Raw genomic sequence first — 20,480 nt, 5'->3', positions numbered from 1 at the left:
CCTCATTAACTTTCTTCACTCAACCGGACTGTATGGAAGAATTTGAAGCGCTGATAAGCCCGCGCTAAAAGACCTGTGGAGGGCAGTAATACGCCTTTTCTGCGTCTACACTGCCGGTAATTAACAAAGAAGAAGAAGAAGAAAAAGAAGGCCCCGCCTTTTGCTCCCTCCAGGAAGTGCCCTTCCCCAGCAGCCAGGTAACTCAAAACAAAGAACTGATGGTTAGTGCAACAGAACTGTGTCTAATCTTGGATTGTACAAATGTGCGTGCTAAATTTAAACAATGCAAGACTAAATTCTGAAATAAACTAATGTTAAAGCAACCTAATGTGTCAGTGGTTTATTGCAAAGAAAAAGTGTGGTTAACTAACTGAGGAATGAATTGAGTGGAGCTGTTACCCCTGTGTGGCCCTGGCCATCACAGAAGTAAAGAACTGATATAACAGCCTCGTGTTGATTGGTCATTTTCTTGTTGATTTTTTGTGATTGGTGCTCTTGTTATTGGTGTCTAAATTAATGTTCTATTCTGTATTAATCCTAAGCTGTGAAGTTTAAGTAGAGAGATCAAATTTTCCTATCACACTACCACACCTCTATTCTCTTTCCTTTTCATCAATTTAAGTGTCAAAACTGTTACTACATGCATCAGATGATTTGTGCTCACAGTTTTTGAAGGTATCATATCAAGGGAACTGAAAATATACGCCTCTATAGGGACCTTTTTATTTTTTGGGGGGAACCATTCTACAAAATGCAAGAAAAAAAAGCCAGGCATGTTTCAATCAAAACAGCCAGCTATTTTACCATGTAAAACACTCTAAGACATGATTAAAATGCAAAATACCCACCCATTAATGTCTTATTTACAGTGTAGTCAACTCCATTGGATTCCTTGCCCCCAAAAATGTAGATTCAACCACAGAAATCATGAATTTAGGTCATTTAGGAGGTAAGATATAGAGAAATCCGTTTTGAAAGAGTCCATATTTAAAGCTCCAAGATGGCTGCTATAACGACCTCGGAAAAAATGGCAACATTGGTTTTCTGATTTGTTACACTATAAGGTAACCAAAAATGTATAGTTTTACAAATCTCCTTCTTTATCCTACAAACTCATCTGGCTGGATGTAGTGGCCCTGACTAAGGACCCGCGGTCACCCTGTTGTTACCCTCACGATTGTGACTGGTCAGCTGTCTCCAAGCCCTCCCTTCTTACATGCGCGTTCACGGATCTTGATGAGACAAACCTGGGTTGAGTTACCGTGTTAATAACTCACGACATGCTATCAATTATCCTAATTGCAGTTGGGATTAGTCTACCGTGGATAGATGTGAGATACCCAAAGTAAGTTAATCGCCCTTCGTGCTATAGGCCCCTGATCCAACTGCTGATTGTCAGGTGCCTTCCTCAGGGGCCCCTCTGCAGGGTCCAGGACTTAAAGGGCAACTCCGGTTTTTTGACACCTGGACCTTATTTATAGATGTGTGCATGATTATATACTCATTCAGACAAACATCGTGCAGCCCGGAGTCCTTCAGAAGTTATTTAGATCCAACCGATTTTAGCCGCACTCAGCGGGGTCCACGGCAAGGGCGCTTCAGCGCGGGACATGATCTCTGCAAAGTCGCTCATTACGGCTGTATTTTTTCATCCATCGCCAGTGTTATCATAAAGTCAGCTCGTCTACCATCTTCAGACTACAACTTCGAGTTTGACGGTTGTCCTTACCGGTTTGAGCCTGAGTAAACGGGCGAGGAGCTCCATGAAAGAAGGATGAAGAGGGAGAGAGACGAAGAGCTGGCTCAAGAACAACAAACAGGAGCACGTCCACGACTCAATGCGAACTGGTGGTGAGCTTGTGGACAGTGTTCGCCAATGGCAACAGAAGAGGAGTGTGTTTGTGATAATGATGGATAGGGATGGATGAAAATATATAGCCGAAATGGGCGATTTTGCAGAGATTGTGTCCCGCGCTGAAGCTCCCTTGCCGTGGCCCACGCTAAGTGCGGCTAAAATTGGTTGGATTTAAATAACTTCTGAAGGACTCCGAGCTGCACGATGTTTGTGTGAGTGAGTATATGAGCATGCACACACCTATAAATAAGGTCCAGGTGTCCTTTAAAGGGGTTCTCCAGCTCAAGCACTTCGGTGTCGTCCTGAGGTAGATGTGAGAGTGTTCAGGGGGACAGTTTTCAGCCTGCTCCTGCAGGAAGTCTGTAAAGCCTCTTTCTGTTTCCTGCCGTGGAGCTGATCACTGGCGATCTAAAGGAGATAAGAGAGAAAACATACTCTTGTTCAAGTTTCACCTTAAAACTTCAGTGAAAATGAGACTGTCCTCTAAATCTCCCCCTGATGTCCTCCAGATAGGCCTGGGCAATGTATCGATTATATTGATTAATTCAAATTTTTCCTTGTGGACGATTTAAAAAATAAAAAATTCAAATTTATCTTCCCCCCATTACGCACCTGTTATACCACATTAAGTGCTGACTCCGCATTTGTGAAGCGTGATTTAACAGTTCACTAACAGAATAACAGAATCATAAATTTCATAAAAATGTTCTTGTGTTGCTCTTGGTGTCTTTGACACCCAGCACCTTGACGGTGACACTTTTAGCGCATCTATATAGGCTTCTTTTTAAGACTTTTTGTTTCCAAGCCAGTGTGTTGAAGTAATTTTTTAAAGTTTGTGTCAGTCTGAACAGTTTTGTTTCTTTTTACGACAGTTTAAAAATATGTTTGCACTGAATAAATTATTGTTATGTTTGAACCACTTTGTGTTTACTACTGACAGCAAGTTTTGAGCTTGAGATACACTAAAATGGATGAACATTTAACTCATTCACTCATTGAAAGAGCTTTATTAACACACAACTTTGCTGTGACGGAACATTAACAAAAAACATTATATTTCTGGTTGGAGTAAAGTACTTTTTTATACAGGATAACTAATGACTATTGCCCCCAAATAGTAAGTTTGGTTTAAAGGCAGCCCCCCCCCCCCCCCCCCCCCCCCCCCCTTTTTTTTTTTTTTTTTTTTTTTTTACAACATTCTGATCAAAGTCAAGATTCAAAAGGAATAATGCATTGGAAAAAATATGTGCACATACAAGTAAAACAGTGGGTCAGGTGCTGGATAAACTGTCTCTGATCAAGAATTAGATACCTGCCTGATGCACATCGTTTTTAAGCTTCAATAACAATGTCCTCCCACCCACTCACAGGCATTGTCTGGGAATTTAGTAACAACCAGCTATTGGATCCAACTGCAGGCAATTCTATCAGCCTGATTTGTTTTAGCGGACACTTTCACAGTTCTGCCACTAAGGCGCAGTATTTCTCTCACTCACCTCTCCCACTGTTTTGGACATGCTCACCTGTACATCAGGTAACACAGAGCACCTGAGCACCCAGCTCATCTGCCGTCAGACCTGTTTTTAAACCAAACTGTAATCAGCATCCCCACAGTACTCTTCAGCATTTAGTTCTGTTTTGGTTTCCTGCTCTGATCCTCTGCCTGTCCCCAGCTATGGCCTTTTGAAGACTTATTGCTTTTTTGGACTGATTCCTGGTTTTGATTCTGCTGTCTTGTTTTGAAATTTTAATTGTTTAAGTTTCTTTCATTCAAAGATAATTCTGGTCTTCTTTGTGCTGGGCTTGGATCCAAACACAACTTCTTACACATTACAACACTAGCTATACATTTCTCACACAATGACACCAATGCACGAGATGATTTCAAGAAAAATGAAGGAGGCCCATTAAGTTTTGGAAAAGTCTTTAGTTAGCAAATATCCCTGATTACAATAGAATTTTAATTAAGTACCCTTTAAGGCAATACATCTACTAACAGTCAGCATCGAGTCTTGAACCCCCACAAGTTTATCCAAAAAGTATGATTAGAATAGAATAGACAACAAGCAAAAAGTAAATACTAATGCTACCTTTTTAAACACTTTCAATTGGATCAAAGAGAACAGTTTAAGGGTTTTATCGCTTCTGACTTTCTATTATTTTATTATTCAAGATTTATCTTGATTCAAAGTCCAGAGATCCAGATCCACAGAGGATGTAACAGAGAGAGTTAGGCAGTATGGATGAAGGGCGGCAGGGCAGGAGCTGGCAGTGTCACAGCAGAGTGACACCGAGGAGCACTGAGCAGGAGCACTGAGCAGCAGCAGAATCTACTGAATATCTTTTCAATCACAACTATTTTTGTCATCTAATCTGCGTGATGTATGGAGAAATGTAGCTAAACTCATGAAAGACTAAGATTTTTATGGGCAAAAGTGGTGGATGACGTAAACTCAGCATTGCTCCAGCAGCTAGCAGATAACCCCAAAGAGCACCAGATAGCCAGATACCCTAACAGAACAATCCAGCTTCTACTAGGCCTAGCAGAGCCATTCAGCTCAGCCTCAACCAGGCCTGGCAGAGCCATTCAGCTCAGCTTCCACCAGGCCTAGCAGAGCCATCCAGCTCAGCCTCCACCAGGCCTAGCAGAGCCATCCAGCTTCAACCAGGCCTAGCAGAGCCATCCAGCTGAGCCTCCACCAGGCCTAGCAGAGCCATCCAACTTCCACTAGGCCTAGCAGAGCCATCCAGCTCAGCTTCCACCAGGCCTAGCAGAGCCATCCAGCTTCCACCAGGCCTAGCAGAGCCATCCAGCTTCCACCAGGCCTAGCAGAGCCATCCAGCTCAGCTTCCACCAGGCCTAGCAGAGCCATCCAACTTCCACTAGGCCTAGCAGAGCCATCCAGCTCAGCTTCCACCAGGCCTGGCAGAGCCATCCAGCTCAGCTTCCATCAGGTCCAGGCCCTGGCCTGGCAGAACAGACAGTTGAAAAATGGCTGCTGGTAGGACAGGAGCTCTCCTAGAGCTGCTGGGTTTTTTCTGTCTCTCAGACTTTTTGAGCCCAGGTCCCTCCCTGACACCAGACGGGGACGGAACACCATGCAATACCACAACATCGCAAGTCATCCTGAAGTTTCCTGTGCATGGTAAATGCGCATTTACACAAGCGTTTGTTTCTATCGCCGGTAAAAAACTGCAGCGCGGCAGTGAAACCCGAGGTAAACACCAACGACATAACTTTCTCATCATTGCACTCTGCCTGTTGTTGTCGGGAGATGTGCACCAGTGCCCGGGTCCAAGCATGGGAAATGTACCAAGGGAGATGAAGACGAACAGGGGAACTATCAGCCTGGCAGAGCCGAGCCTAGCAAAACCAAGGCTATCTCAGACGCCAGTGGCTCTCAGCGGGGTCGCGCTAACGGCTAGCATTAGCCTAGCAGCTGAGAGGTCACCGTCAACAACGACGACCACCAACAGAGCCAGGCCGGCGGCCAATGTTAGCCCACAGGAACCAAGGCTACCTCCAACATCAGCGACTCTCAGCGGGGTTGCGCTAACGGCTAGCACTAGCCTAACAGCTGAGAAGCCGCCTCTAACAACGGCTACGGGGCTCCTTTCACCAGCTGGGGAACTAGCGCCACTGGGCCCCAGCTCCAACCCCCTCGAGACAGCTACTGCTATGGCGAGGACTGTTTCAACGGCTCCCGACCCTCCTCCACCTACGCCGGGATCCAACCAAGGCACCTCACAGACTGCTACTAAACAGCTAACTACAAAAGAACCAGTGAACAAGGGTACTGTCCTACACACATTCAACTGCAAGTATAACACCAGCAACACACATAGAAAACCAGTTTTTAAAAAACATAGAGCAATGAAGATTTTTTCTACTTTACATCAAGCTAAAATAGTTTGGGATCCACATTCTAAAAAAAGGGCTCCTTGGTGGTCACCTCAACATCAGGAGCATGGTCCCAAAAAGGGAACAAATAGAATACCTACTGAATGAGTCCAACAGTGATTTTATGGGTTTTTCTGAAACATGGTTATCCTGCTCCTCACCTGAAGCTTCTATTATTATGCCTGGGTATAATGTTTCTAGACAAGATAGGATTTAAGGGAAGGGAGGTGGGGTCTTATTATACGTTAAAAATACTTTGAAATGCAAGCAAATTATATGGCCTGCGGGTATTGATATTGAATGTGTTGGGGTTAATATCACACTCTCTGCAGAAATGTCGTTTACAGTAATATGTCTATATAGAAAGCCCACTGCCAAGAAAGACTTTTATGATCAGTTTAAAGCTCTTTTAAACTCGTGCAATCACAAGAAGGAGATCATTATCCTTGGAGATGTCAATATAAACTGGGATAGCACTACAGATAAGAAAACCCTGAAACAGCTAACTGAACACCTGAATCTCTCCCAGCTTGTACAGAAACCCACCAGAATCACTGCTAAATCTAGCACTAGAATTGACCTGCTTTTCTCTAATAAACTGGAATGAATTATCAAAACTTACAATCTTTTAACCACTTTATCAGATCATAACACAATACTTTTCTCCAGGAAACTCACCAAAGCTCGACTCTCAAATCCATCTAGACATTTTTGTAATAACAAGACCACCAAGACAATTTTAAGTCAGTATTAAAAACCACAAGCTGGAACAGGATCCTCTCTGATGAGGATATTAACAGTAGTACAGATTCCTTTCATGAACATATTAAAAACACGATAGAACCTTTTACAAAAAAGGGACAAGGAAAGAAAGCAAAAGTATCCCTACCATGGCTGAACTCAGAATGCCGAAGTCAAATGAAAGTGCGGAACGTTCTACTGAAGAACTTTTTAAAATCCGGCCTAACTACTGACCGCTTAAAGTTCACTGCAGCAAGAAATAAAACCACTCAGACAATACGGAAGGCTAAAGAAAACTTCTTTTTAACAATCTTGGAAGGAGCAAAGGGCGATGGGAAAAAGCTTTGGCAAAATATTAATAAATTGACAGGCAAACAGAATTGGAATTCATTATTAATAACCAACTAGTAAAAAACCTTGATACTCTAGCCTCTGAACTAAATATCTTCTTCTTAAAATCTGTAGAAGATATTTCAAAACATTTTTCCCCCCCTGACAACAGTGCTGACCCTATTAATCTCGGGACCGAGGGGAGGGGGTACTCTGCCAGTGGTGGCAACTGGAGGGCTGGCTCCACAGGTAAAGGACCAGTGTTTGACATTCGACCTATCACAGAGGGTGAAGTAGTCGACATCATTGGCTCTCTAAATAATTTGAAGGCCAAGGATGTCCATGGTATTGATACCATGTTACTGAAAACTCATAAAGACTCCCTTTCTGGTCCCATCATCCACCTAATTAACCTGTCCATATGCAATGCTGTAGTACCACACTCATGGAAAATGGCCATAGTCAACCCTATCTTTAAGTCTGGAGACAGGACAGATATGAACAACTATAGACCTGTTAACATCCTCCCTGCCACCTCCAAAGTGATAGAGAAATGGATATTAGCCCAAATCATGGACCACTTAAATTTGGGCCATACTCCGTTAAACCCTGCACAATTTGGTTTTCGGAAACACCATTCTACAGAGAAAGCCATTAATCTTTTTTTAGAAAAAAACAGGCACTTTCTGGATAGGACATCATATGTTGGAGCAGTATTTTTAGATTTGAAAAGGGCATTTGATAAGGTGAATCATGCGGTCCTGATAGACAAACTTCCTCTTTTCAATTTCTCAGAAAAAGCTATCATGTGGATAAAATCTTATCTAGCGGACAGAGAGCAGTGTGTGGCTGTTGAAGGGATTAAATCCCCACACCTTAAGTGTAAATTGGGGGTTCCGCAAGGGTCGATACTTGGGCCAATACTATTCTCGCTTTATATCAATGATATGCCACTTGCATGCAAAAACACTCATATACAACTATACGCAGACGATGCAGTAATACTAACATCATCTAAATCAATCCAAGAGACCGCCCACATTCTTACAACAGAACTAACCCACATCTACGACTGGCTCAAGAAATCGTGTCTTAGTCTGAACACCAAGAAAACCGTCTGCATGTATTTTTCTAAAACACCAAAGGTCATAACTCACTCCGGTATTTTCATAGGAGGAGAGGAACTTGAACTTGTAAACGAGTTCAAGTACCTAGGAGTCACTCTAGACTCCACCCTCTCTTTCAAGAGTCACGCAAACAAGATTTCGAAAACATTGAAATTCAATCTTGCAAATTTTAAATCCATTAGGTCATCATTAACAACAGAGGCAGCTAGAGTTTTTTTTGCATGCAATGGTTTTATCTCATATTGAATACGGGTTCACTAACTGGTCATTTACTACCAAAACTGTGCTCAGCCAGGTGGAGTCGCTATACAAATGAGCAATAAAAATACTAGACAAAAAAACAGTTACATATCATCATTGTCATATTCTTAAAAAATATGGTCTCCTTAGTTGTGATAACTTCACAACTTTTAAATATGCCTGCGCAATATTCAAGATTTTGAAAGGTTTAGCACCGCCCCCACTGTCTGCTTATGTTAGACAGAATGACAATGTCAGCCATACAACCAGGCAACCAACAGAGGGGACTGTGTAATTCCACTCAGACGCACCTCACAGGGGCAGACAGTGCTGTCAGTCGCAGGCAGTCGCATTTGGAACACCTTACCTGTTATGATAAGGGACTGTAATACACATGCCCCATTAAAAAAAAACCTTAAGAAGTGGCTGTTACGTAAACAAAACTGCAATCATGATCTCTGATAATGAATAAATGTCACCATGTCACCTTTTGCATAATCATGTTACATTGTTAATATTGTGCAATACCACTTTGTCACTTTCTCTCAGTAATGGTAATCATGTTTTTCATCATCTTTTTTTCGAATGATGCGCTTCTCGCGGTAGCAGCAAAGTTTGGCAGCTCTCTGTTATTACTCTGCTTTTTTAGCTATATTTTTATCTTTAATTGTTTCTTTTGCTTATTTTTGCTCAATACTGGACTTTTTTGACAACAACTCATGGATATGTCTGCTGGAAGGAGAGTTTATTCAAGAGAGGAGCTTCTTGCATACGATGGAGCAAATCTGGAGGATATCAGCCTATTCCTGCTGAGATAAAGAAGCCTTTCCGAGGATGTCGTGCTGGTGCAAAGTTAATCAATCAATCAATCAATCTTTATTATATAGCGCCAAATCATAACAAATGTTATTTCAAGACACTTTACAAAAACATTTACAGGTCTAGACCCGTAAATGTTAATAAAATTTTATTAGCAGAAACCCAACATCAAGACAAGATAAGGGAGTCTTATCTTATCTTAATCCACCATGAGTACAGGACTTTGCAGCATTTAGCAAGTTACAATGGCAAGGAAAAACTTCCCTTTAACGGGCAGAAACCTCGGACAGAACCAGACTCATGTTAGACAGACATCTGTCTCGACTGTGTTGGGGTTAGAGAGAGACAGATAGAGGAGAGAGAGTGGGAGAGAGAAGGGGGGGGGGGGGGGGGGGGGGGGGGGGGGGGGGGGGGGGGGGGGGGGGGGTGGGGGGAAGGGGAGGGGGGGGGGGGGGGGGGGGGGGGGGGATAGGGATACACACACACGCACACAGACACACACACAGACACAGACACACACACACACACACACACACAGAAAGGGAGAGAGAGAGAAACAGACGCAGTCTGGCGCTGTGGCGACAGTTAAGGTGAAACCAGCAGGCCAAATCCAAAGCTGTAGACCTGTTGGATGTGAGAGTTAAAGGACAGGTCCTGATCCAAAAGAACTCCCAGGTTCCTGACAGTGGTGCTGGAAGCCAAGCTGATGTCGTCAGAGGCGGAGATGTTGTTCAAGAAAGCTTCTCTGAGATGTTTAGGTCCAAGAACAATGACTTCAGTCTTCTCTGAGTTCAGCAGTAAGAAGTTTCTGCTCATCCAGGACCTTACGTCTTGAGGCATGCTTCAAGTTTAGATAAGCGGTTGGTTTCTTCAGGCTTCATTGACAAGTAAAGCTGAGTGTCATCTGCATAGCAGTGAAAGTTTATGGAGTGTTTCCTCAATATAGTGCCGAGAGTTAAAGGCCAGGAGATGGGAGATACAAGCCCTTTCTTCCTTCAGTCATCATGGGGAACATCTCTGATTCCTGTGTGGATATCCCTGGCTTCATGCTGATACGTCTGTACAGAGACACCAAAGCTAGTGGCAAGTCAAAAGGTGGAGGACTGGTTTTATACATCAATCAGAGATGGTGTAATCCTGATCATACTACAGTCAAAGTGAAGATGTGTTGTCCGGACATTGAACTGTTGGCAGTTGGTATGAGGCCATATTACCTTCCCAGAGAATTCAGTCATATAATAACAATCCTCGTGTACATTCCACCCAAAGCAACTGCTGAAGTTCCATGTGATGTTATCCAAGAAACTATTGCCAGGCTACAGACTCAACATCCTGATGGTGCACCCACACCAAACGCGAATTTGCGGCGCGATTACATACAAAGTCAATGCAAAGACGCGTTTTAGCCGCCGATTCGCCACGGGCGGTGCGATTCGCCGCGTTTGGCGCAGCGAGTTTGGAGCGTTCACAGTGTTTGGGCGGTAGACCGCAAATTCGCTCGAGTTCAAAATATTCCCCCACGACGTCATTGTTTTGACAAACGTTGGGGGGCAACTGCCGCCTGCTCCGGCTCCAACTCCGCCGGAGGATGGAGGAGAAAAACAATCTGTGTGGTGTGTCATCATCCAGAGTTATACGATACGACGTGTGTACTCTACAGAGACCGGAAAAAACAGGAGCAGGCTTGGTTGAAAGTCTCTGAGGAGACAGGTTTTGAATGTTAGTTCTGAAAACATTCGTTCCCAGCTGGATTTGCCTGCACGGGTCATCACTGAGTCCGACTGTGTTTTCCTCAGCGGAGTTTTGAGCCTAATAGAGAGGAGGAAAGTGCGGGGCAGGGGCAGAACCAGGGAAAAGATGGAAGTTCTCTGTGCTCCACTCTTTCCTCCACCCCTTCATTATCTCCAGGGAGACCTCCGGGAACATGGGTCGGGGTTCGGGGGGTACGGGGGGTCAGAGGTTCGGGGGATCGAGGATGAGATCCCAGGGAAACAGCCAAGGCAGGGCTGGTGGATTACCAGGGAGAGACAGCAGGCATTGATTGTGATCTCCAAAGCTTTCACACACTCTCCTGTCATGCTTTGGAAACCACAGCTCATTGTTTTTTAGGTGCTCTTTTGGACTTTCGGTCTTTAAATGAACGAGCTCGCTACTCCGCATGCGCTGTACCGCGCGTTCGCGTGTTCACGCCTCAGTTTGTCAAAAAAGTCCAGCGGCGAGACTCGGGCGTTCACGCGGCGCGTGACAGGCCATTCGCGCGAGTAAATTCGCGTGTTCGCATTTGGTGTGGCCGCGGCATGAGGCTCTCATAATAATATCTGGAGACTTTAACCATGTTAGCCTCTCCTCTTGTCTCACTGGATTTAAACAGTTTGTTAATTGCCCAATCAGAGTGAATAGAACACTTGATCTTCTTTATGCCAACGTCAAAAATGCATACAGTGCCACAGCATTACCACCACTGGGCAGGTCGGATCACAATCTGGTTTTACTTCAGTCTTGTTACAGACCCTGCGTATTGAGGCAGCATGCAACTACTGTAACAGTTAGAAAATGGACACCTGAGGCCAGTGAGGCTCTGAGAGACTGCTTTGAGTGCACAGACTGGAATGTATTGTTAGAAACAGAGGAAAATAGTATAGATATTGATAAACAGGTTGACTGTTTTACTGAATACATCAACTTCTGTAAAGACCATATCATACCATCAAAGACTGTACTCCGTTTCCCCAATAACAAACCCTGGATCACAAGTGACATCAAGGATATCCTCAATCAGAAAAAGGAAGCCTTTAGAGATAGCGACAAAGAACGGCTCAAACTGGTGCAAAAAGTGCTGAAGAGGAGATTAAGGGAGGCTGAGGTGAAATATAAAAAGAACATTGAGAGAAAATTACAAAATAATAACATGCGCGAGGTGTGGAGATGAATCAATAACATCTCTGGCTATAACACAAAGACAAGGCAGCCAATTGTGGGTGATGTTGAACGTGCTAATGAATTCAACCAGTTCTTCAATCAATCAATCAATCAATCAATCTTTATTTATATAGCGCCAAATCATAACAAATGTTATTTCAAGACACTTTACAAAAACATTTACAGGTCTAGACCCGTAAATGTTAATAAAATTTTATTAGCAGAAACCCAACATCAAGACAAGATAAGGAGTCTTATCTTATCTTAATCCACCATGAGTACAGGACTTTGCAGCATTTAGCAAGTTACAATGGCAAGGAAAAACTTCCCTTTAACGGGCAGAAACCTCGGACAGAACCAGACTCATGTTAGACAGACATCTGTCTCGACTGTGTTGGGGTTAGAGAGAGACAGATAGAGGAGAGAGAGTGGGAGAGAGAGGGGGGGGGGGGGGAGAAAAAAGGAGGGGGGGGGGGATAGGGATACACACACACGCACACAGACACACACACAGACACAGACACACACACACACACACACACACACACAGAGAAAGGGAGAGAGAGAGAAACAGACGCAGTCTGAAGTTTGGCGCTGTGGCGACAGTTAAGGTGAAACCAGCAGGCCAAATCCAAAGCTGTAGTAGCTGGTGTCGGACAGGAGCACAGCAGCAGGCCGTCTTCGTCACCGATCCCCAGGAACCTACAAGACAAACTCAGACCCTCCCAGAGAGGTGTATGGTCAGTAACTATAATAGGACAGTAAGACTAGAAGTTAGACTGACAGAAAAAGAGGGAAACAGGAGCCCTGTGTGTCAGTTCCCCCCAGCAGTCTAAACCTATAGCAGCATGACTAAGAGCTGGTTCAGATCTGATCCAGCTCTAACTGTAAGCTTTATCAAAAAGGAAAGTTTTAAGTCTACTCTTAAAGGTTGAGACCGTGTCTGCTCCCCGGACCTCAACCGGTAAGTTATTCCAAAGAAGAGGAGCCTGATAACTAAAGGCTCGACCTCCCATACTACTTTTAGAGACCCTAGGTACAACGAGCAGACCTGCATGTTGAGAACGCAAAGACCTAGACGGATTGTACGGAACAATTAAGTCTTTAAGATACGATGGCCCGATGCCATTAAGCGCTTTGTAAGTCAAAAGAAGAATTTTAAACTCTATCCTAGATTTTATAGGTAACCAGTGTAGAGACGCTAACACTGGAGAGATGTGCTCTCTCCTCCCAGTCCAAGTCAGTACCCGAGCGGCAGCATTCTGAACCAGCTGAAGAGTCCTAATAGACTTATTAGGACAGCCGGATAAAAGAGAGTTACAGTAGTCCAGCCTAGAAGAAACGAAAGCATGGACCAGTTTCTCAGCGTCGCTTCGAGACAAGATGTGTCTAATTCTGTTGATATTGCGAAGATGAAAAAATGCCATCCTTGAGACCTGTTGGATGTGAGAGTTAAAGGACAGGTCCTGATCCAAAAGAACTCCCAGGTTCCTGACAGTGGTGCTGGAAGCCAAGCTGATGTCGTCAGAGGAGGCGATGTTGTTCAAGAAAGCTTCTCTGAGATGTTTAGGTCCAAGAACAATGACTTCAGTCTTCTCTGAGTTCAGCAGTAAGAAGTTTCTGCTCATCCAGGACCTTACGTCTTTGAGGCATGCTTCAAGTTTAGATAAGTGGTTGGTTTCTTCAGGCTTCATTGACAAGTAAAGCTGAGTGTCATCTGCATAGCAGTGAAAGTTTATGGAGTGTTTCCTCAATATAGTGCCGAGAGGAAGCATATACAAGATGAAAAGAATCGATCCGAGCACTGAACCTTGAGGAACTCCATATTGCACCCTGGTGTGAGAAGAAGAGACGTTGTTCACATGAACAAACTGATGTCGATCCAAAAGATACGATCGAAGCCAGGCTAAAGTGGTTCCTGACATACCAAGAAGACTCTCTAATCTCCGCAGAAGAATGCAATGATCAATAGTGTCGAAAGCGGCACTAAGATCAAGCAAGACAAGCACAGAAAGAAGACCACTGTCCGAAGCCAAAAGTAGATCGTTGGTTACTTTCAGCAGCGCAGTCTCAGTGCTGTGGTGAGCTCTGAACCCAGACTGAAAGACCTCAAAAAGACTGTTGCTATGAAGAAAATCACAGAGCTGACTCGCAACAACTTTCTCCAAGATCTTAGAAACGAAAGAGAGGTTAGATATCGGTCTGTAGTTGACAAAAGAGCCTGAATCAAGTGTAGGCTTTTTAAGAAGAGGCTTAATAACAGCAACTTTAAAAAGTTGGGGCACGTAGCCCGACAGTAAAGACGCATTAATCATCCTTAGTAAAGAAGATCCGACCAAGGGAAAGACTTCCTTTAACAGCCAAGCTGGGATGGGATCCAGAAGACAAGTTGATGGTTTGGCTGAAGTGACAGTTGAATCCAGCTCTGACAGGTCCACAGGCGAGAAGCAGTCCAGGAGTATATTAGCTCTAAGCGACGTTTCCGCAAATTCGCCATCGATCGAAGGTTCTATCACGGTTGCATGTAACACGCTACTAATTTTATCTCTAATTTTTAATATCTTATTGTTAAAAAAGCTCATAAAGCCCTCACTGCTAAGCGATAGAGGAACGCATGGCTCAGTAGAGCTATGACTGTTTGTCAGCCTGGCTACAGTGCTGAAAAGGAATCTAGGATTGTTTTTATTCTCTTCTATAAGAGTCGAGTAGTAAGTTGCACGCGCCAGTCGCAAAGCCTTTCTATATTCATTTAGACTATTTTTCCAACGCGAGCAGGATTCGGTTGTTTTAGTCGAACGCCATATTCTTTCTAATTTCCTCGATTGTTGTTTGAGCTCACGAGTTTGAGCGTTGTACCACGGAGCGGAACGATGTCGTCTGAGAGTCCTCTGTCTGAGCGGAGCAATTGAATCGAGGACGGCTTGAAGAGAACCCGTGGTATCCGCAACAAGTTGATCAAGCTGAGAGGGAGCACAAGAGCTCTCTGCAAAAGTAGAGCAAGAATTCAAGGCAGCAGGAATAGCTTCCTTGAAAATGTCTACAGCTCTGTCAGACAAGTTCCTGGACAAGATGATTTTGTTCGCAGGTGAGAAATCTGACAGCAAGAATTCAAAAGTAATGAAGAAATGATCCGACAGAAGAGGATTCTGCGGCAAGACAGCCAAGTTGACAGGTTCCACGCCATAAGCAAGAACAAGATCCAAGGTGTGGTTAAAGCGATGAGTAGGATGGTTCACAGACTGTGTGAAACCAAAAGAATCCAGTAAAGACATGAAGGCAATACAAAGACTATTGTCAACGACGTCCACATGAATGTTAAAGTCACCGACAATGATAATTTTATCCGACAGAAGAACGATATTAGAAAGAAACTCTGAAAAGTCGGAGAGAAATTGAGAGTACGCGCCAGGAGGCCGGTAGACGATAACAAACAAAAACGGTTGCGCGGTTTTTACAGCTGGATGCAAGAAACTGAGAAAAAGACTTTCAAAAGAACTAAAGCCTAGTTTAGGTTTAGTGCTAATATTAAAGCTAGAGTTAGAGATAGCTGCCACTCCCCCCCCACGGCCTGTGTCTCGAGGGTTATGAGTATTAAGGTGACTGGGAGGAGTGGACTCGTTTAAACTAACATATTCACCCTCACACAGCCAGGTTTCAGTCAGAGCTAGTAAATCAATGTGATAATCTGATATAAGTTCATTAACTAGCACAGCTTTAGATGATAAAGATCTAATATTTAACAAACCACATTTGACTTTAACGTCATGTGGTTCATCCGCACCGGAAGTTTTAATTTTTATAAGATTATCATAATTCACTCCTTTATTATTATTATTATTATTATTATTAAAGTAGTAGTTGTTGTTGTTATAATAATTATTGTTGTTATTGTTATTTTTATTGTTATAGAAAAAGGGTCTCGGTCGGGGAACCGACACAGTCTCTATGTTACAACAGGAGTGGCTGGGAAACTGCACTAAGGGAAACGCAGAGGAGCGTGTAGGACTGCTGCTCTGCTGCCTGGTCTCCACTCTGAGTTGTCAGATGGGTAAACTAATAAAATCAGCCAGATTTCTAGTTAAACGAGCTGCGCCATCCAGAGTGGGATGAACGCCATCTCGGCTAATTAGACCAGGCTTGCCCCAGAAGGGGCAGTTGTCAATAAAACCCACGCCATTATCTGGACACCAGTTCGACAGCCAGCGGTTGAATGAGGAGATGCGGCTAAACATCTCATCATTTGCCCTATTTGGCAGGGGGCCAGAGAAAATTACGGAGTCCGACATAGTTTTGGCCAAAGCACACACCGACTCCACATTAATCTTTGTGACTTCCGACTGGCGACGTCGGGAGTCATTAACGCCGACATGTATAACTATCTTACGAAATCTACGTTTATCCTTTGCCAGCAGTTTTAAGTTGCCTTCAATGTCGCCCGCTCTGGCTCCCGGGAGGCACTGAACTATGGTGTCTGGCGTCGCTAATTTCACATTCCGTACTACCGAGTCACCAATCACCAGAGTGTTGAGTTTCTTAGCAGGTGTGTTGCTAAGAGGGGCATACTTATTGGAAATGTGAACGTTACGGCTGCCCGGCGTGCGATTTTTATGCTATGTTTCCCTCTCACGGTCACCCAGCCACTACATCCCCGCTGCTCGGGATCTGCCGGGGGGGAGGCTAAGCTAAGACGGCCCGCACCGGCTACAGGGGGCTGGCTAGCATTAGCTAAATGTGGCCTAGCTTCGGTGCGGGGCCGCGTCTCCAATTCAGAAACCCTCGCCTCCAGAGCTACAAATAAGCTACATTTAATACAAATATCATTATCCGTAAAGGAGGAAGAGGAATAACTAAACATCTGACACATCGGGCAGAAACGAGCTGCAGAAGGAGAGTCAGAGTGAGAGCTGGAGCTGGAGTGGAGAGACATCGCTAGTGCTGGGGAGCTAAAAGGCTAACAGGAAAACCAGTCGTCAGAAACACTGAAAAAGTATACACCCTTGTGGGAAAAAAGGCAGAGTGCTTGGTGTAAACTACTATAGATCGATAAGATGGCAAGATTGAAAAGAGTGAAAGTCCGTAACAGGTAAAACAACAGATAGATTGAGAGCGAACGACACGACCGTGCTGTACACAGAGTAAAGGAAAAACCGGAAATGATACCACACACTCACGTGACCGCAGAGATCCAATCCTCGAAGGAACTCCAACTTGTTGAAAAATCTTCAACAAGTTTGACACAGCGACCACTTCCTCTTCTACTGCTGCTCCTTCTACACATCTGTGTCTCTCCACCACTCCTGCTACATCCCCTCTTACACCTGTGCCTCTTCCACCGTCACCGTCTGTCACAGCTTTAGGAGTGAGGTTAGAGTTAGGAAGACTGTGCTCAGGGAAGGCTGCTGGTCCAGATGGTGTGTGTCCAAGACTGCTTAAGGACTGTGCTGCCCAATTGTGTGAACCCCTTCAGAGGATCTTCAACCTGAGTCTACAGTTGGGTCAGGTCCCGGCTCTGTGGAAAACATCTTATTTTGTATTGTAGTGAGTCCTGCCACATCCAGAAATACTCAGATGACACTGCTATTGTGGCGTGTATCCAAAATGGACAGGAATCTGAATACAGGGATCTGATAAAGGCTTTCTGTGACTGGAGTCATAGAAATTGTCTCCTACTGAACACCTCAAAAACAAAGGAAATGATTGTGGATTTCCGAAAGTCTGGGCTCTGCCATCAGCCAGTTAACATCCATGGGGTGGACGTGGAGGTGGTGCCAACCTACAAATATCTTGGTGTACATCTGCACAACAAGTTGGACTGGTCCCTTAATACAGATGCACTCTTGAAGAAGGGGCAGAGCCGTCTCTTTTTCTTAAGGAAGCTCAGATCAATTGATGTCTGTGGAAAGCTGCTGCAGATGTTTTATCAGTCTGTGGTAGCCAGTGCTTTGTTTTATGGTGCAGTCTGCTGGGGAAATAGTTCAAAGCAAAAAGGACAAGAGGTGACTGGAAAAACTGGTGAAGAGAGCTAGTTCCATGGTTGGATCCAGTTTGGACTCACTGGAGGCTGTGGTGGAAAGGTATACACAGAAGAAAGTGGAGGCCATCATCCGTCACTCTGATCACCCACTTCACACCATCATAGTCCAGAGAAAAAGCAGCAGGGGACGTCTTACCTCTGTGTGCTGCAGGACCGAGAGATACCGAAGATCGTTCCTCCCTGCAGCCATCAGAGTGTACAATTCTTTGCTTGGAAGAGAGCCCAAACAACATGAATTTCCCTTCGGAGATCAATAAAGTATATCTTATTTTATCTTATCTTATCTTATGTTGTAGGACAAGAGGTGATGATGCCATGTCATCACTTCCTGGACTACAATTTATTTATGTGACTAACTGATTATCCTCATCTGACCACCCATCACCTTCTTTAATTTATCTATTTAGTAATTTTGTTTTTCTCTCTCTCTTCCATTTATTTATTTATCTTTTTTTTTTTTCCTCTCTCTTTCATTACCTTCCCTCTACTCTCCTTTTTTGGTCTCATCCCCACAGTCTGATTATACTATAACTGGCATTAACACTTAAACACCATAATTAAATCAATACATATGACCTGGACTTGCATTGCTGCAGCATCTCCACCCCCCCCCCCCCCCCCCCCCCCACCCCTTTTTTTTTTTCAAATTCCTCTCTGTCTCCTTTCTTGAAATTTTTTCACTGCTCATTTATCCACGAGACCTGGCACTTTTAATGTGATTTTAATGTATTGTAGAATGTTTTATTGTGATAATGTTTCTCTGTTCTGTCTTTTCCTTGAAAAGAAACAAAACAAGAAGAAGAGGGCTGCACGGTAGCGCAACGGTTAGTGCTGCAGCCTCACAGTAAGAAGGTCACCGGTTCAAATCCCCACCTCGGCCGGTGGGCCTTTCTGTGTGGAGTTTGCATGTTCTCCCCGTGCATGCGTGGGTTCTCTCCGGGTACTCCGGCTTCCTCCCACAGTCCAAAAACATGCTAACCAGGTTAATTGGTCACTCTAAATTGTCCCTAGGTGTGAGTGTGTGCGTGCATGGTTGTCTGTCTATGTGTCAGCCCTGCGATTGACTGGCGACCAGTCCGGGGTGTACCCTGCCTCTCGCCCAAATGATTGCTGGGATAGGCTCCAGCCACCCGCGACCCTAAAAGGATAAGCGGTACAGAAAATGGATGGATGGATGGACAAGAAGAACAGAATCCTTTAAATATTATACTTGTATTTTATTTTTATTTTTTTAACCTGTTTGTTTTTATATTTTAGCTGGGGGGACTACCGATGGAAATTAGCACAAATCACAGCACAGAATCTGCTCTGTTGAGGGTAACCAATGACCTTCTTATGTCAGCTGATGGTGGCCTCTCCTCAGTCCTTGTCCTCTTTGATCTCAGTGCCGCATTTGACACTGTCGATCATTCCATCCTCCTACATCGTCTGCAGCACTGGGCAGGAGTCTCTGGTTTGGCACTGGACTGGTTTAAGTCATACATTACTGAAAGGTCATTTACAGTCACAGTTAACAACTCCTCTTCCTCCCCCGTTGATCTCTCCTGTGGAGTTCCCCAAGGCTCTGTCCTTGGTCCCCTGTTGTTCTCCATATACATGCTTCCTTTAGGAAAAATCATTCAGAATTACAATATCTCGTTTCATTGTTATGCAGATGATACTCAACTTTATCTGCCCATTCACCCCCATAACCACTCTGGTCCCTCAGACCTCGATAATTGTCTGGAGGATATTAGGGTATGGATGGCAAACAACTTTCTGCAATTAAATGATAGCAAAACTGAGATTATAGTTTTTCATCCCACAAACTCCCCAAAAACCACCCTGCACTCCCTCAGTCACCTATCAGAAAACATTACACCCCATGCAAAGAACCTTGGAGTTATATTTGATAGTAATTTAAAGTTTGACAAACAAATCAGTTCTGTGATCAAATCTAGTTTTTTTTCAGCTCAGGATCATAGCAAAAATCAGACCATTTCTGTCACATAAAGACTTGGAGAAAGTCATCCATGCCCTGATATCCTCCAGACTTGACTACTGTAACTCCTTGTATTTTGGAATTAACCAAGCATCAATACAGCGATTACAGCTTGTACAGAATGCCGCAGCCCGACTGCTTTGCAGACGTAAAAAAAGGGATCACATAACACCTATATTAGCATCAGTCCATTGGTTGCCTGTTCATTTTAGAATTCAGTACAAAATTCTTTTGTTTGTTTACAAAGCTTGTCACAACACAGCTCCCAGCTATATTACAGAGCTAATATCACCATACACAGTGTTGTGCTAGTTACTGAAAAACGGTAATTAGTTATAGTTACTAGTTACTGCAGTTCAAAAGTAACTCAGTTACTAACTCAGTTATTAAAACCAAAAAGTAAAGCATTACTATGAAAAGTAACTATTTAGTTACAAAAAAAAGTTCAAAACTGTCAACACGGCAAGCTCTGTACTACTTGACATGCATTGTCAACCGAACTCTGCAAAGCAATATGGTCTATATTTATACAA

At 43.9% G+C, this 20,480-nt stretch overlaps 1 protein-coding gene across 1 annotated transcript; it reads right to left on the bottom strand.

Annotated features, from left to right (window-relative positions):
* Positions 1 to 2,137: 2,137 nt before the first annotated feature.
* Positions 2,138 to 15,229, bottom strand: LOC141809330 (uncharacterized). The gene is made up of 2 exons (XM_074696309.1): positions 13,444 to 15,229; positions 2,138 to 2,263 (listed from the first exon to the last, which is right to left on the bottom strand). Exons 1-2 carry the CDS (start codon positions 15,202 to 15,204, stop codon positions 2,138 to 2,140), a joined length of 1,887 nt encoding a protein of 628 aa, XP_074552410.1. The 5' UTR covers positions 15,205 to 15,229.
* Positions 15,230 to 20,480: the final 5,251 nt, after the last annotated feature.

Source organism: Halichoeres trimaculatus, unplaced genomic scaffold (genome assembly GCF_033239565.1).
Source record: "Halichoeres trimaculatus isolate MK-OKI-2021-1 unplaced genomic scaffold, fHalTri1.1 fHalTri1_scaffold_20, whole genome shotgun sequence".
NCBI lineage: Eukaryota > Metazoa > Chordata > Actinopteri > Labriformes > Labridae > Halichoeres > Halichoeres trimaculatus.
The sequence above is the reverse complement of the archived record's forward strand: the minus strand, read 5'-3'. Positions and strand labels throughout refer to the sequence as shown.